The 19,095-nt window shown below is 39.7% G+C and overlaps 1 protein-coding gene across 1 annotated transcript in view; it reads right to left on the bottom strand.

Annotated features, from left to right (window-relative positions):
* LOC126267456 (LIM/homeobox protein Lhx9-like) overlaps positions 1-4,146 on the bottom strand; it is a 461,415-nt gene extending 457,269 nt beyond the window's left edge. Inside the window, exon 1 of the mRNA XM_049972725.1 lies at positions 3,766-4,146. Coding sequence (XP_049828682.1) covers positions 3,766-3,810 — 45 coding nt within the window. The 5' untranslated portion in view covers positions 3,811-4,146. The remainder of the gene's footprint in view (positions 1-3,765) is intronic.
* Positions 4,147-19,095: the final 14,949 nt, after the last annotated feature.

The raw sequence follows: 19,095 nt of genomic DNA on the forward strand, positions 1-19,095 counted from the left end.
CCGAACCGGCCTTTGCACTCTATATTTTACAGCAGTCGCAAATCTCGCGTTTGTTTCGCGTACAAAAGTGCACCAAATGAAGTCAATATCAGGAAGTCCCTCGCAGCTCCATATCTCGAAGTTTCACAGACGCCATCAGCGCGTTATTTTATCAGCAAATGAACCCGTCACCAGCTTCATAGCATTCTCAATGGATAGCACACGACACGACACAAATATGCGAAGCACTGGTATGTATACATATTTACACAAACTACTAGCTCTCAAGTTTGTTCAACAAAGGACGGTATTGGCGTTCCTTCGAGCCGTAATAAATAAACGTTTATAGTGATCTGAAAGTTCAGAATATATGTATTAAATAATAATTCCTGTGAGTAGCGATAGAAAAAACATACTTCCAAATTATTTCCCACTTACAAAAATTAACTCTAACAATCACACCTTCCTATCTGTTTAAAGCATTTCCAGTTCTCTATCAAACCAAATTATTTTTAAAAGACTTATAGCAATCTGACTATTGTAATTTGCACTCATGTAAATTCGTAGGGTATTCTGCAATTCACAATAAGCTACCGTAAGTCATTTTTATCTGATGTGTTTGCCACGTACACAGTCTTTATCCGTCAGACGTTAAAAGAACACTTTGTCGCTATGAAGGAAACACGGGATCTAGTACGACCGGAGAAGACAATCGCGAAGCAGAGTACACAAAGTATTGAATTTATAAGTTACAGCAAAACCGGAAATAAATCTCAAGCAAACATTCATTTAAACGTAGCACTCCTTCAGAAACAGTTCATTCGTCCTGAGAAATAAAAACTAAAATTATTTATTTAATTTGTTATTCATTCCCAGTTCTTTACTAGATCTTAAGTAGTTTCTCTTAGCTGATACTAAAGAATATTGCCGTCATTTCTGTTTTGTACCGAAAGCTACGGACAGCGCTCTAGTTGCAGATTATGCAGCAGTGTCGGATGTAAGCGAGGGCGTTTTTGTTTGATAGTACGAAAATATTATCAGCAAGGACGAACACAGTACTGTAGAGATGCTTATATAAACCTACCAAGGCTTGACTCTCGTCTGACTCTAGAATAACTACACTGCAAACGGCTTGCCTTGTCACTTGTACAACCAATAATATACAAAGAAGAAAATTTGTGTCACACTCGGTAATTAATTCAAGTAAACCAGCACACAATCTACTTGAAGATACGTAGAGTTCCAAGTACTGCAAGAAATAATAATAATAAAAAAAACAAGTTAGAACTTAGTACTGTTTGAAAAATTACGGACTAACACAACGGTAGCGGTGTTGGATTTAAAACACAGGTAATGTTATGAAGGGTCTGTTTAACTGATTCCCCTTATTTGTATATACAACAGAGCTTCAAGTTGCTTTTTAAAAAGTTCTATATCTTTCTAAACTAATTACGGATTGCAATACTTTTTGAAACGCGTATCTAATTGGTTGATATTTCTGAATCAAAAATATGAATCTAGTACCTCAAATTTTCTTTGGTGTTAGTCGCTATGGAAACAAATATTTCCCCCGTAATAGCCGGATGGTAAAATAATGACATAGTTCCTAAATCTTCTCTGTTTTTACACACAAATTGCATCTTGATTGGACATCGATTTTTATTACCTTTTTTTTACGCGGCCCAGACAAGGTTATTCACCATAAAGAATCCGCATTGTGTAATTACCGCTGCTTGCGGTATGTGCTGGTTTCTTGTTGGCTACTTAGCTATTGACGGAGAGAAGGCGGCCAATATAATTGTTAATAGACTCTCACAAATTGGCTACACAATAAGACATTGTTCAACCATGTCAAACGTCACACATCTCCTGCACACGCAATCACGTTATCGCCACGGGCGCCGGAACATGTATAATTATTATGCGACGGCCACCACGTTATCTACCAGCGCTGAAGTAAATATTCTGATATCTGGGGATGTCAAGGTAAACTGGTAACCGAAAATGAAATTTCAGTGTATTCATTATCAGGATAAATTGTTAACGACGTTTTTATTCATTGTGGATGTACTATACGATACTAGAAGCACACAACGCAAGTCTAGATTACACTCTGGTTGGCTAATGTGATTTTTTGTTGTTGTTGTTGTAATAGTAGGGTCAGTAGTTCTCATTTCAGATTACCTTAGCGTTATTAATGATATTCTCACTTAACCTCTTGAATTCCTGAAACGATTATCATATGCAGTTCACACGTAGCTTTAATCGGCTATTACTACTTCGTACAGGTTTGTTTCGCGAAACATCTCATTTGCTTAGCCAAAGGCCACCACATCAGCAGTTATTCGTTTTTGTGTAACTGATGACGTAAAATAACTACAAACAGCATTCAGCTTGAGAGATGCGAAAGCCACTTCAAAGTCGATTTAGCGACTCATGTGGTGATCAGTCGGAAACGCACTCTATGTACCTACTACCTAGACGTATCAGGGCAATGTAAATAGGACACACATCTCATGACGGAAATTCGAGTCTCCGTACATACGTGTACCGAACATTAACACCTGCAAAATATGTATAGCTTGCCACACAGCCAGGCAAACAACGCCGTGACATAAATAGAAATCGATGACCTCGTACTCGCATGTTCCTAATTTTGACGAGAAAATTCTGCAGTTACTATGCTCGAGGAAAAATCACGCGTAACAATCACGTGGAGAGTGCGCAGGTAGCAAACGGAAATCGTGGCACTGTTGTCAGTTGGTCATTCATCAAGAGTGTACCTAGTTTGACTAAAATTTGGTATCTAACAAGTCTTCATAATTACTTTGCAAAAACAAAAGAAGCCGAAGAACAACTATCAACAATCAGTGCCATTGGGCGGAGAACATCTACGTAGTGCGAAGAGAAGAATTAGCACGTATGAATTGCAGTGTGATATAACGCACTCAAGTGAATAGTATACTTCTTGACGAAATGACGCTGGCAGCATAAAAGAGCTTTTCAAATAAATCTCGCACTCAACGTGGTGATATCTGAGGTATGCTACGAACACTCCTTACTGAAATTAAGGCAAAATTATTACAACCCACGTAGCGCATAGCGCTGTTTTCTACAACTACTACGATAAAAAGTTATCGCAAACCCCGTAACTGGTATATTTTCCTTTCGATACCGTTACGCTGTAAAAAAAGAAAGCAGAATTGTGGCAAGGCCACACTTATTATAAAAACTGTTTCTTGCAAAACAGATGGTGTGACAGATGTAAATAAATAATTTTTGTATATGTTTATTCATTTATCGTCACAGAGGACGAAACACGAATATGATTTGTGCATTTTGTGAATAAACTTCCCACAAAGACACACACAAACAAAACAGTGACAAAGTCGGACGAAATTCCATCTCATGAACTACGGACTGTTGTGTTAAAGTTACGTAACCTCCAGCAGTTATTCGGCCATCGGATGCTACTATACAGTGTGAGTAACATAAGGAGGCGGGGTCACATCGCCGTACGCAGAAGAAACTGATCCGAAGCAGCCGTTGACGTTACGGGAAACGTTTGGATTTCCTCCTCTTTTATCGATTTCTTTCGCCTACGATTGTTTATTTCGGAGATGTGAGAGTTTCAGTACGGAAATGTTTCGGCAGTTGAACCGCAGAGCTAATTATCTCGCTACGGACAGGGGCAGCAGGTCCTGCGTCACCAACACAGTCGGCACAGAGCACCACGATCGACGACACACCAACAATCGGCGCAGCGACGAGACGCAGCCTCCTTACCCAGTGCATGCCGAGCTGGTCCGGCGCGTCCTCGAAGACTCCCATGTGTGGTGCGCGTGCGTGCCCTCGTTGCAGCGCAGTCTGTGGCACGCACCGCAGCAGTCCGCCGCACGCACTCGCGGCCACCCTAACGCACCCGGGGAGGACGACGCACAACACTCGCGCTGCGGCCACGACACGTCTCCCTGCTACAGCACTGCAGGTGTAGGCGCGCGCATGTCAACTGTGCGCAAACAACTGAGCCGCCGGGCCGCGCCACAGCTGAGCGGCCGACGCGCGCGCCCCTCGCGGCCGCTGCCCGCAGCAGCGCGCCGGCAGCCAGCGCGCCCAACCGGCGGCGCACGGCGGACGGACTCTCCTCCTCGCTGCTCGCCGCCTGTTGACGCTCGGCCGCCTCCCGCTGCAGCCTCGTCGCCCGCTAGTCGCTTTCCAACTCTGCGCCACACCACACACCTACCTCAGTTGGTTCCTACATCTGTTTTCAGACGTGCCAAAACTAAACGTGGGCAGTGCGTCAGTCACTCCTCCACATTTCTGGCTGGAATTCGCTATTCCATATTTATAGCCTGTAAATCGCTTCAAAGTACGTTCCTACGTAAAGTTTTTGTTGTGCAGTTTATTAAAATTTCTTTCCGCTCCACTCACGGATAGAGAGTGGTAGATTTATCTATGTAAATAAAAATTAAATTCTGTTCTTTGGTAAGCACATCAACTGAGAAAGGCTCGATCGATTTGGCTACATTTTTAAAGTGTTCGTACTAGTTCGAATAAAATTATATAGAAAGAAAAATTGGAAGGGTTTCCTGATAAGACTGGTAAATTCGGGAAAAACCGAAATTGCTATTTTGTGTGGAGTTTTTGTATTAACTCAAGAGCATAACTCATGATCCGGACGATGGGTTTTGTTCCTTATGGTACTAGAAAAGTTTTGAGAGAAAAAGATTTTGTACAGTTACAAAGAAAAACTGCAGAAATCATAATTCTTGCATGCACTCCCGATCGCAACTGACACTAGGAACGACCTGTTTGGTTACTGCTTTACTTATTTTGTTCGTTATGCTCCTGGGATTAAAATAACTCAGTTGAATGTTTTCAATTGGAAAAACATTTCTGGAAGATCTGGAGAAAACTCGGGAAAAACGCATAACAGTCTGCATTAAAATAAAATTACATTTGTTTTTAGTTTTGCGTTGTTTCGCGATCTGTTCAAGAAATTTAATTATTTTATTTCTATTCCAATTCTAATGTGCACACAGTTCCACAAGAAAGTGTGCGGCGCTATTGTATAAAACAAAAGACACTATTATGAATGTATTTTTACATGAAAATACATGTTATTACCAACTGCACAATTGCCTAATAGTTAATTCAATCCCCGCCATTATAGATTGTAGCGTGGCACCTTTTTTGCATGCTTTTGACGAGATTTTCATCACATTCTCTCGGTAACGATCTCCATAGCGTCCTGATTTAATATGACAGCTGCTGCAAAGTATATATTGGCTTCCCTTTAAGCTTCATCTTAGTATACGACCAAATATTTTCGATCGGATTTGCATCGGGAGACATTGCAGGCCGATCACTCGTGGACACCCCATTGTCCTGTTTTCCACGCCGTACGGAGACGGCAGGTATTTTTCGAGTCATTATCCTCTTGAAACACCCAGTTTGCCTCCTTCGTTTCTTAACGAACCTGAGAAGGCATTTTTGATAAATATTGCACATTTTATCAGCGTTTGAATTGGCTGTAAATAAGTGTAAGTAGCCAACCTGTAATCGACAAATAAGACATTCAACTCTCACACTGTTTATCTATACACTGTGCAAAAGCGCAGTCATTAAAGATTCAAGATCACTAGCAGAGATGTCACTGCGTACTTTGCATTTAACATTGTCATACACTTACTTGTGGAAATGACTGTATCTCGCTACTACGTGGGCAGATATCGTCTGATTATCAAATTATGCATCAAGCCAATCGGTCATATAGTGACGAAAAATTTATTCATTTGCATATTTTTATTTGGAATATGATTCTGCTGTGAGTTCGTCGCAGTTGTTTCATGACACAAATTTAGTTTCATCACTTTATCTCAAACAAATTTACATATTTACCTCCGAAATACTGCGAATTTTAAATCGACAAGTGTTATTCATTATCAACGAAGTGGAACAATTGCCCATTTCAGTTGAGTTTAGACAATTTAATCGCACTGTAGTGCCGCCAATAAGACGGCGCAATTTAGGTCGTAGAACACGCGGCGCTAGGAACCACACGAATTTTCGATATGATCGAACTGTAGAGCAACGCGAAGAGGAAATGAAATTGAATGGAATCGATTATCGCAAATACGCTGAGCACGTATACAAGAAGAAAATGCAAGCGAAGATGCAGGGAATGAGGCGTCATCGTTCAACAGAAACCAGTGCACCACGATGATGTTCAATAATCGTGCAAAAAGCCAAAAAAAGCGTTGCATCGAGTACTAATCGAGATCCATTCTGTTACAACGTGACTATTGGTTAGGGTGCAGTCCAATCCGTTGCTATTGGATCGATTTGCTCAGAGGAGGTTGAGAGCTAGAAAAGGACATGAATTTAGAGGTGGAAAGAGGAGAAAGGATTAGGGGGGGGGGGGGAGGTGGTAAGAAACAGAGATAGGGGGAAGGGCAGATGGACAGAGGGAAGTCGGTGGACAGGGAGAAGGGTAGGAGAGATGGACAGTGGGGGAAGCAAGAGACGAAAAAACAGAAGTACAGAATAAATACGTACTCTGGCAACGCCGGTTGTTTAGCTAGTGTTTATATACAGACGATAACTATATGCAGCGAATGCACCACAGTGGCGTAGGTGAAATCGAGACACGCTTTTACTACTGGCCTACAAAAGCAAAAGAATTTTCAATGAGTTACGCAAAAACTAATTACTTTCTTAATTCCAGCACTTTCTTAATTCCAGCACAGTTGTCTTGTGGTAAGAAGGTTATAGAAACAAAACGATTTAATTGTCATTTTTACGCTTTTAAAATTCATAAAATTGAAAGGTAAAATGTCCACAAACGCCAGTATTACAATTATTTCTAAATGCACGACTACGCAGGTGGCGTAAGAAGGCGATATGTTATTCCAAAATTCCGAGTTTAGCGGATGCGCTTCATATTGGGTGGGTGTTGTAGGCCATTTTTTTGTTTTTTTCCTGGCTTGGTGGAACACAAGTGTCATATAAACTTCCACTACACAACTGTGGTAAATTCTAAGCAGCTATCGTTTACACCCTTTGTAGCGTCGCAGACCGGCCAAAACTATGCCAAGCCTAAGCTACATATTCTGAGATAAGGAACCAGTGTTAGGAAACGAGCAACTGGTACGACGAAATACTGGAAGAGCAATACACGCGTTGCACATGTTCCCCCAACTCAGTGACATGGCGCAGCGGTTAGCACACAGGACTCGCATTTAGGACGAAGGTTCCAGTCCACGTCCGGTCAGCCTGATGTAGATTTTTCGTGCTTTTCCTGAATCACTCCAGGCAATTAGCGGGATGGTTCCTTTGAAACAGGCCGAGCGATTTCCTTCCTCTTCTTTAAAACAATGTAAGCTTGTACTCCGTCTCTAGCGACCACGTTGTTAAAGCGAAGTTAAACTCCAGTCTTCATCCCGACCATTCCGGTGGCGCAGCAGTGAAAATAAATACATATTCGTCTGTGAGGCGTGCTGGGTGAAAGAAGTCGGTGCATGAAACCACAGGTGATGAAGAGGAGCGATTTGTAGCTGTCTCTCTCACTGTGCAGTAGAAATAGGTCTTCTCAGGGAATGTAACAATTTTTTTTTATTTGCCTTTGACACGTGTCAGTTGATACTGGTAATCGTCGCTTTAAAGAATTCTGTTATACTAAGCCGATAATTTTTACGTTAGATTCGTCTACGTGCAAAAGAATAACACCAGTCGTCGGCGATAGGCAAAAAATGATAATAATATTAACAACTCTTGTGGCAAGGGTTGCAGTTTGTGTGTACAATGAATAAAATTTTTGTTACGCTGTTGGTGTTATAAAATGCAGGTCTGTAGGTGCGAAACTGGAAGTTTTTGCAAGGTTGTGCGAAATATTGCCCATATACGGAATTTTGCACCACGTTTTGTAACTACTGAGTGACTGGTGTTGGCCAGCCTGCAGAAGTGGTGTAATTTATGCATTTTCCTTTTTCATAGTATATTATCAATCAGGGCAGAGCTATAGCCATCGCTGGAAGCGACGTGTTTGACTATGCTCAGCACTGTTTGAATGATACCAACAGCATATCAAAATTCAATAGTAAAGAGAAATTGCAACCTTGGCATAGAGCGGTGTGCATGAAATTACTTGCAAGCAGTGTAAAAAAAAGTACATATTGATCAGTCAGGTAGAGCTGTGGCTACTAGGCTACACATACATGAGAGAAGCCGGAGTTTAAGGAAGAAAAGTTCTACCTTTGCTGATCACCTGTTAGCTGAAAATCATTCATATGATGTAGCCTGTGGAAATATTACATTCTGTCGATAAAGGAGAAAGATGACTCGATAAGCGATCAAAGATTTGAGTTACAGCATTATTCACTGCCTTCCGAACTAAGATCAGCTGTGATATAGAGACGGTCGTTTTCTCGCCTAGCACTGTAAATATGGCTCTCATTATTCCTCAAAAACTGTAGTGCATTATTCACAACAAATTTAAAGACTCTCTCAACATGCTCAGGGCATTGTTAAATCTGCTTATTACATCTATCCACTGATATTATGATATCATGGGTGACGAACGCATGCCTCGTTCTTTTAATATCGAAATTACAGAATCAGACAAATCAATTTTTATACTAGAATATTACACAACCGGTTCTGTTTCAAAATTATAAAGTCATGAATAACTGTGCCTTTTATTGCACCACCCAAGGAGAAAGGATATTTAGCTCTGTTTTTTGAGTTTTTGAGACCCTTCCTAAAGCTAAAGAATGGGTGTTACTGTTACAAAATAAGTAATATTTCCATTCATGATTTCGGACTATTAAGGAAAGCTAACTTTCAACGGAAGTTTTACTTTGTTACAGAGATAATGTTTCCAAAAAAGGATTTTGAGTTCTGTAAAAACTTTATACATCGTCTGTAGAAGTGTATTATTTTCCCAGTCTTTCAGTGACAAAATTCCGCCTATTATATGCATAATTTCTTTTTCATGTTGTAAGGTGCTTGTATAACTTCAGTTTTGTGCATGCCGAAACACTTCAGTCTGTTAACAGAGTGAAAATAGGCAGGAGACACAAAGTCGAACGCAGCTTTTCAATATCTATGTGTGAGACAAGTATTCAGTCAGACACAGCGACACCAAATTTTCAAGTGTGTTTTATAACAATATGTTTACTTTTGTGGATTAACTTGCAGCTATAATCGGCGGTGGAAATACAACAAGAATTTCGCACAAATTCTGTTTCAAAAAATCTCTTTTCATCAAATTTCTCTGATTGCCTTGTCTCGATTGTTCGCTCGATGGAAATTTTGTTGGATAGTGTTTGATGCACGTAACAAATCAAAAGCACAAGATTAGCTACAATTCTTTATGAAAATTTCCACAATGCGTACCTTACTAAATTTTTTTTATTCCTTTGAGCAGTACATGAGCTTTTTAATTCGTGTCCCTGTTCAGAGGCGCTAATTATAACAATATGTTTACTTTTGCGCATTAACATACAGCTATAATCGGGGGTGGAAATATATTTGCAGAGAAAAGCACATAATGATATATATTGTATTTTAGCCCAATAGACATAAATAGTTATTGCAGTGGTTTAGAATACCTTTACTGGTCAGGAATTTTACGCCGACTGTGTGCGGCTGTTTCTTGTTGAATCGTCTGATCAGTCGGAAGTTGCTTTCCAGAGGATGGTAAATGACTATTGAAAATATAATTGTTTTTGGATAGCTCGACATGAATTTCCTAAGGGGCCGAAGTTTATCATGCATCTATCAGTAGAATAAGGTGAGCAGAAAATATTTCACCGTATGCTCCTTCCGTCCGATTTCGACGAAACAATTTGTGACTGTGAACCACTAACCTTTCCAGAAACATAAAAGAAAATTAAATACGTATGGTCATGAAGTAGTGAGACATAGGTTCTTTACTAAATAATTAGTCCATACACAAGTTCCATTAGTTAACGAACTTACATCGTTCTACATTTCCAGATACACGTCGCACAATATAGCTTCTCACATAAATCTACTGCTATGCAGTATGGCACTTCCACATTACTCTAAAATAATAGTTTTTAAACAATAATAATACGGTGGCAAGACATGTGCGTCCGACACAAATTACAAGAGACAGAAGAATGAGTAACTCTTCACCGAGAATATCTCGTACATCAAAAGAATGTGTAAAAAAATGTTCTTCATTTGTCTGCCTTTCGCGCAGCGGCTTTCAAAGTCAATAGCTCACAGCATATCTGACGGCGCTTCCACAATAAACACGTCACGTCACAGGACGTTCGTTTTTTTTTTTTTTTTTTTTTTTCTCGCAACGTTATTTTCTCACTATAGGTGTTGCCGAGCTAGTGCTCGGTTAGTGAATGATTTAAAATGGCAGGGCAATCACATAATGTTACATTGCCTTCCTTGTGAATCTTGGAAATCAAGGAGATCCACATGTCGCCGTTAACGTTATGCGATTGAGTACTTTGCGATTTTACATGGATTAAACATAGTATTTCTGTCATTTGAATATTATGATTACACAAATATGCTGATCTCTCATTTTGATACAAAAGACAATTCTTAAGGAAAAGATACACAGAAAAAGCTTAAAAACGAAGACAGTAAATCTGCAAAGTTTACAATGGAGATTATACATTATGCTCATTATATTCTATTTTACAGAGTTCATAAGGACCAGCCTTGCGGCCTCAGGTTGTTGTCCAGAGCTCATAGGATCTTTGCTCCTGAAAGAAAACACATAAACATTCATCCATTTATTCACATATAATTCACGCACATGGAATTTCTTACAGGTGTCCATCTTCCATTGCTTACTTGTTGTCATGATTTTTAACGCTTTCGTTATGTGTGTATTTGACAGGTAAGTTAAAACTGATTCTTCTGCAGATGAAGCTTATCCCCTTGCGAAGATGGATTGCTATTTTGCGTTCTCCGAGAAGAAAATTTTTCATCATCTCTGGTGGGGAGCCTTGCTCGCACGTTGGGTACACACGTTACATGTAACAAAAAATATAGATACCTATTAGTCTAAGCTTAAATCTAATTTTAGGACTTTGGATTCATAAGAATCTAACTTTGTCACTATTCGCATGAGGTTTGGCTGTTCGCATTTCTTTCACGGGATTACATTTTTTTATATTGTGAACCCCAATAAGAGTCTTTTACTTTGGGAGCGGCTTTCAAAGAAAGTCCGTTTCGTTGAACCAGCACGTGCTGGTACATCACTTTAAATGTAACGCGTTTGTTGCGTCGATGGGCGTTGGCACAGGCTGATTGTTAGAGCTGAATCGCAACTCCAGGTGCCCACTAGCCGCTACACGCTGTTTCAGCCTTCCCGCGCACTGTTGAGTCAACACGTTGCGTCGATGGTGTTGTGATATTTTGTGGTTTGCTGAGCTGGTGCGGAGGGACGGCGATTAACAGGGGCACAGATTCAATTGAAACCATCCCTGCCTCCTCATTTTCCTGCCGATTTTGAAGATTTTAAAGTAGGCTAGCGCTCTCACTTTGCAAAGCAGCTAACACACTTGGCTTTCGATGCACTGCACTTAATCACATCACCGCCTTCGGTTACACAACCGGAGCAACACTGCCCGTCGGCATATCTGCACTTTTAACATTATTTTCATCGTGAATGAAATTATCACTCATTTATAACAACGACGTATTGCTTCATTTCTGTGGCAGACTTCCACAGCATTTTAAGCCTTCACTTAATACAGTACTATGTAAACAAAAATATTTTTACAGTTTACAATCAAATAGTTTGTCTCACTTTGAAGCTTACTAATTGAGAGCTTCGATTATCATGTCCATTTCAATTTCTGTTGTTTTGTTGGTAACCACCTTAACATTTCGCTTTACATTATTCATCATCTTTCTCTAAGACTAATTACGCTTTCGATTCACAGTTACAATTAATTAGTTTCTCCGATTTGTTAGCAATTATTTTATTAGTTTGAATCGTTATTTCTATTCATTAGATTCATTTCTCACTGACATTTCCACAAAAATTTCCTTTTTACTAGATGCAAGGATCCATCAGTCACACTTGATCGCCGTCTCACATGAGAACAAAACACCATTCAAGAAAATATTAAAATTCTTATCGCAATCGCAGTTCGCGTCTCGGATTGACTTTAAAAAGTAAAGACATTTCAAAACTAGCTTTTCCCGGTTTCGTACACGCGTTTCCTTTTGAATTTCGTTTGCCGAACCAACCTTCCACGTCAACCGCATTTCTCAATCTGTGACGTCAAGTCTACCGGAAGGGTTTAGGAGTGTTAGGATATTTACACAAATTCAGAAGAGAGACATAGATATAATAGTGCATAGAAGAAGAAATGTAGCAAACAATTCTTTGTTCCTTATGACTTGAGAAGTTAATCTTGCTTTCCGTCGTACGTCTGCGTACACGCTGTAATTAAGAACTACCTGCTTTCTTTTACTGGCGGTTTCATTGTCATCTTATTCTCGCTTTGACACCTGCTTGCATTGCGTTGCATTGACCTCTATACATGACCTTAAGTCAACGTTGCTTTCTCCTTGTCACCTACACTCTTATGCTTGGTATTTTATTTCACTTATGGCGTTAAATGTGTCTGACCTGCTTATTGCATTTACAATTAATGCTGCTCTGTTTACCTAGCTGAAGGATAGCACTTTCGTTGTCATGTTGGTACTTAGAAGTAACTCATATGTTTCGTAAGCATTACGGTATTTGAATGCAGAGATGAACTTGTTCCAGATTTCTATGTACATTAGAACTTAATCTAGACAGCGCTGACTTAGAAATTAGTTACTTATTTTCCTTTTTAGTGGCATCATGAACCATTAATTGTCAAGCGACCCTTGTGCTTGACGAAAATAAATTTCCTTTTTCGATCTCTGCTCCTTGGGCTTAAAAAAATTCATACATACAACGTTTTATTTTCATTTCTTTACCGTTTCATATGGCAGAAGCCGGCTTGTTAGGCACATCCTTCACTTTGTATTTCATTTTTCTCTTATAAATATTATATGCACGAAACTAAATCTTAAAACTAGAGTTCTCTGAGTCGATCACTTTCTTTGTTAAAAAAGAATATTTCATCAGCTTGTCTGTACATAAATTATGGGTCAAGATAACGGATTTTAAAGTCTTTGCTGTATAGCAAGACAGGCTCACTGTCGTTTAGTTTATCCTAAGCATTTTTTTTAACGAAGTCATATCAGTTTGCACTTACTTACTAACGGCTAACCGTCTCTTGCCATTATCAAGCTTCCTCTTGACTGATTTTGTAGCATGATACTTTTTAAGATCAGAGTGATGGTATAATCCTTTTATTTTTCCATTTGCGGGATCAGAAATCAGATAACAACCTGTGTGCGGTATACGAAGTATCTCGTAAGGTCTCTCAAAAATACTTTGCCATTTTCGATTTTTGCGTGGGAGCAACGATGGTTTAAGGTGCGTTTTTAGCAAGACCTTTTCGCCTACTTTATAGGTTAACACCTTATTAATATATTTGTCATACGCCTTCTTGCGTAAATTGGCTTGGGTGGTCAATGTTGTTAGAGCTTGTCTTATTCCGGCGTCTAAACTAGCGCTTGTGTTGTTACACTTAGGAATTGAATTGACCCATTCCTTTTTCTCTTGGTCAGAAGACATCAACTCATCAGTAGATAGGTGCGGTAGATTATTCACAATTTCCTCAAGAGGTGACACAAAATCAACCCAGCGAGTCTGCTGATTCGCTACGTATGTACGAATGAAACGATTAAACTCCTTGAAGACTCTTTCAGTCGGGTTCGACTGGGCCTAAATTTTGATATAAGGATTTGTCTAATTTGATGACGATCAAGGAAAAGTCTCCATCTTTTGTAAACAAAGTTTGACCCATTGCCTGAGAGAATTGATTCAGCTCTTCCGAATCTAGGAAAGTAGTCACGTTCTAAACGATTGATGATTGGTTGAGTGTTTGCAGATCTCATAGTATACAATCTCAAATGTTTGGTAAATAGATCGATGACAGCTACAAGGTACCTTAGTCTTCTACGACCTCGTTGGAGTGGTCCTGCCAAATCTGTGCCTAGGATTTGTGTAGGTTTCTCTGCGATAACAGGATTCAAAGGCAGTATATTCGAAAGATTAAAAGGCTTTGCCTTTTGACAAATGACAGTGTTTCAAGAACTTGTGAAATCTGCTATGAAGGATAGGGATGTGTGTACCAGAGAAAGTATTCTACGTATTTCTGCGGAATGCATATTAGCCAATTTTCTGATGACAATGATGTTCGGTGGAAAAGAACTTGATTATGCGATTTGTAATATTTGCACATGCGATGGGTAGGATTAGTTTTGAGGATCTGTTTCACACCTCTCCATCTTGGATACGTTTCCTGCAATTGGACAGTCTGGTTACAAAGATCAAGAAAATATTTGCGATGTGCTGGATTCTTCATCAAAAGAACTCTGTAATTTAACATTTTTTCCAAAAGTTCAGTACTGTCAGAAGAGCCTTCAGGCATGCGAGATAGAGCATCTGTAATAATATTATCATTGCCTTTTATATAGATTATTTCGTAATTATATTCCTGCATGTAAAGACACCACCTCGTTAAGGGAGGATGTACGAGTTTACACGTCAGAAGAAAACTAAGAGCCTGTTGATCAGAATAAACTTTGATTTTCTTGCGATTGATGTAGTAGTTGAATCTCTTGAAAGCCCAAACTACTGCAAGAGCATCCAATTCAGTAATAGAGTAGGATCGTTCAGTTTCCGTGCGAACCCTACTAGCAAAATTAATTACTCTGCTTTCTTGTTTTCCATTGGCTTCATGGATAAGGAAGAGACATGAGCCTAATCCCTGAAAACTTGCGTTACATGACACACAACATTCCTTTTCCATATGTGGATGATGAAGAATGTTGCTATTTAACAAAGCTTCTTTGATATCGAGGAATGCCTTTTGACAGTCGTCAGTCAAATTCCACTGAGTATTTTTCTTTAAGAATTTCAATAAATGAGCGTTGTTCAGCGCCTGCTTTGGTAAGAATGTTCTGAAGAACAAAATGAGTCCGAGATAACCTTTAAGTTGTCGTTTTGAAGATGGGATAGGAAAATTTTTAATTGCGCTTAGCTTAGCCGGATCAGGGCGGATTCCGTCAGATGAAATGACGTGTTTTAAGAATCTGATTTCGGCTCGGCCAAAGTGTGACTTTTGCAAGTTGGCAGTGACTCCATATTCTAGGAATCGCTGAAACATGTTCTGTATTAGTTCAATGTGACGTTTCCAGTGTTTAGTAGCAATTAAAAGATCATCAACGTTGAGAGTGACTTCATCAAGAAGATCTGATGATCTAGGGCAGAGATGAATACTCCAGAACGAACATTCAATCCAAAAGGCATGACCCGAACATGATAATATCTGCGGACGAAGATAAATGCAGTATACTTACGTGACCTAGGATTTAGTCTCACTTCCCAATATGGCATCTTCAAATCAATGCTACTCAAATATTTAATTCCATAAAATCTCTGCAGGTGTCCTTCAATCGCTTCAGGCCTCGATCGTACTGGTACAACAATTTTATTTATGTTTCGCGCGTCAAGTACGAGTCATACTGTGTTATCCTGTTTCAAAATCGTCAACAAGGGGCTACTAGTATGGCGAATTAGAATACTCTATGACTTCCCAGCTCAGCATCTTCTTAATTTCATTGCGAACTGCTTCCCTTCTTGCATACTGTATGGGGTATGTCGTCCGACAGAAAGTTTGGTGCGGCACGACTTCCATTGTTGTTGTTGTTGTGGTCTTCAGTCCTGAGACTGGTTGGATGCAGCTCTCCATGCTCCTCTATCCTGTGCAAGCTTCTTCATCTCCCAGTACCTACTGCAACCTACATCCTTCTGAATCTGCTTGGTGTATTCATCTCTTGGTCTCCTTCTACGACTTTTACCCTCCACGCTGCCCTCCAGTGCTAAATTGGTGATCCCTTGATGCCTCAGAACATGTCCTACCAACCGATCCCTTCTTCTGGTCAAGTTTAGTATATTCATATCCTTTATAATACCAGGTCTTTTGGAAAATACGTCGATATATTGTGAGAAGAAATTAACAAATTCCTGTCGCTGAGGTTCGGGTAAGTGTGCTGATTCTGAGGTCTTATTGGTTATTTCCTGCGGAGAGGGTAAGCCACTGTCTGTTACGGCATCATTAAATGTATCACACTTACCATGGAACAAATTTAAATGATTACGACAAGGAGGTCTTCTGCCAATCCTTTGTAATCTAATGCTATTACAAGGGCCAAAGGTTTTTATTCTTTCTTTCACTAACTCCAGTGCTACGTCTGTCTGCTGTACTAACAGTGTGCAAAGGCCAGTATAAATGTCTATTTGGGCTCTATATCATCTCAGAAAATCGATCCCCAATAGACATGACACTGCTAAATTCTTGACAACGAGGAAAATAGATGGGTATTGATTGAATCTCCAGTGGGACCCAAGCTTGTATATTGACCTTTTGTGTCTGGGAGCCGATGGCTGTTATTGAACATCCTTGGACGGGTAATGTTAGAATTTTAATTTATGTACTAATTTGCTTATAGAAACATAAGGACATAGCATTAATATTTGCACCTGTATCTAAGATTGCAGTCGTCAAAATTCTTGCTATGTAGTAAGATTTGTGATAGCTTGCACTTGGTCATGGATCGGTTCGCCACCGTCAGTTGTCTCCTCTCATCTCAATTCCGTCATTGTATATCAGTACAAGTACGTCATTGTTAGTCTCTTTGTCAAAGTGGTCGCCCCCATTCTGTCTCACAACATCCCTTAGGGAGCTTTCAGATGCTGAAATTAGGTTTCCTGTTAGCCTGATTTTGATTGGCCTTCATCATTACGAAGTTCGACAAATCTGACATTATGAGAACACTGAGGAACAAAATTACTATTATGTACAAACCTCATGTCAAAGTGTTGCTATCTTACGCGTTCGCGAAAAATACAGGGATACTGTACTGCCTTCGCGGGGTCTGATGATTTTTATTACTATTAAGATTTCCGGAATTGTTACGGTGAAATCCACCTTCACACTCTGGCTTGCCGTTAAACTGTGTGTTTCTATACACTCCCTGCGCTTGATTTTTACTAGGCGCAAAGTTGTGTTGGTATGAGTGGACGTTATGAGCTGTTTGTTGCTGCCTGTAATCTGAATGTTGGCCGTGCTAGTACAGTGCATTCCATTGCGATCCGCTCTGCTGTTGCCAACCCTTTCGACTGAAACCATTTCCAAATTCTTCCTTGTACGGTCGATTGCCGTACTGGTTACCAATCGTATTATACACAGGACTGAATCAATCGGTTGTGTTGATTACGTATGTTCCTTTTGTACGGATACCTATTGCCTTTATTTCCGTTTTGCCAGTCGTTACTATTTTTGTAACCGTTTCCTGGCTTTTCATAGCCGTTACTCTCGCAGTGTTGTGGCCAAGAATTGTGTAGAGTGTTCCGCGGTTTGTTAGCTCTCATGTTTTCGTAGGTCACGTCTAGGGAATCTAATATCGACAGAAATGTATCTGGATCACAATCTGGTATGGCTATCAGCTTTTTCATGAATTGATATGGGTAATTTAGACTTGAGGATCATAATTACATCTTTACTACTAATAGGGTTATCTCAATGCCGGATTTTGCCAAGATATTTTTCGAAGTACTTTCTCAGGCTACTATTCCTGGGGTCAAATTGTTCCGCGTTATAAACATCTTTGCGAAGGCGTTTCTGAACACCTTCACTCCAAAATTTTCTGAGGGAACAGTGCTCAAACTCCTCATATGTTCGACACTTATCAACCATTTCGGTTCCCCGTATTGTCGATTCGCCGCCTACATATCCGATAACTAATTGGATACGCTGTCTATCGGTCCACGAATTTGGAAAAATGCCATAGAATCCACGAATAAAAACAACTGGCTGTATATTTCGTTTTTCGGGGTTAAAGGTTTGAAAAACACGATGTTTTATCATGCTTTCTACCTTCATCATTTGTACTACTGAGTCAGATTCTTGGTTTCGGTGACTTACTGAAATATGTGGTGGTGAAGTGTGTTCATTAGATACAACAGTTATTCGCAATTGCCGAAATAATTCATCTTCTTCCTCTGAGGCTGAATAGGTAGGATAATTCGGCCTCTGTATTCGGGAACTAGTACTCACTTGTGCCTTCAAGTTATTCAGTTTTTTCGTTACCTCTTGTTTCCAGTTTGGTATTTATTGCTGAAGAGTACGCCTAATGCTTCGAGTTCAGACATTGCATTATCTCCGGAGCTTCCAGGAGCTGCCAAGATACTAAGAGTGGTTCCTTTCACAGTCTCTGCTAGGTCTTTGTTAATTTTATTTTCAACAGATTTGTCCTTCCTAGCAATCCAGTTCTCATCCTTTCCTCTAAATTCTCTCTCATGACTATCTAGCTTCTTTTTCACTTTTGTTTCAGTTTCCAGAGTCAGATTTGACATTCCCTCGGGTAGTTTCTCTACCTGCGTAGTTGCTCTGTCTAAACTATGATTAACCATGGTTACAGAGGGGTCAAGGTACTTGGTTATGTCTCAGATGTCAGCTGTCTCCCTTTGCATCGTAGCTAAAGAGTCATTCAGTTCGGAAATTATTCCACTTCGCGTTTGAGAAACTGTTTTCATTTGTTCGCTTACTGTGGAAAGTTTATCTTCAAGAGAGCCCAACATTTGTCTACTTTTCTCCATCAAATCTTCTTTCATTTGACGATTTTCGTCTTTCAAATTCTTTCGAATGGAATTCACCATTTGGTGATTTTCTTCTTTCAAATCATTTTTAATGGAATTCAACTTTTTGGCGATTTTCCTCTTTCATTTGGCGATTTTCGTCCTGCATCATTTGGCTTATTTGACACAGTAGATAATTGAATACATCGTCTGCCACTACCCCTGAATTACTTTCACCTGTCTCCGTTGTAAACAGTATATGGCTACGAGTACAAGTGGCAGAAACTGTGCCGACATTGTCTAGTTCATTAACATTATGGTGTGAGGCACCAAAATCCATAATATTTCCTACTTCACTCTCTACAGTT

This window comes from Schistocerca gregaria, chromosome 4 (assembly GCF_023897955.1).
Source record: "Schistocerca gregaria isolate iqSchGreg1 chromosome 4, iqSchGreg1.2, whole genome shotgun sequence".
NCBI classification, from domain to species: domain Eukaryota; kingdom Metazoa; phylum Arthropoda; class Insecta; order Orthoptera; family Acrididae; genus Schistocerca; species Schistocerca gregaria.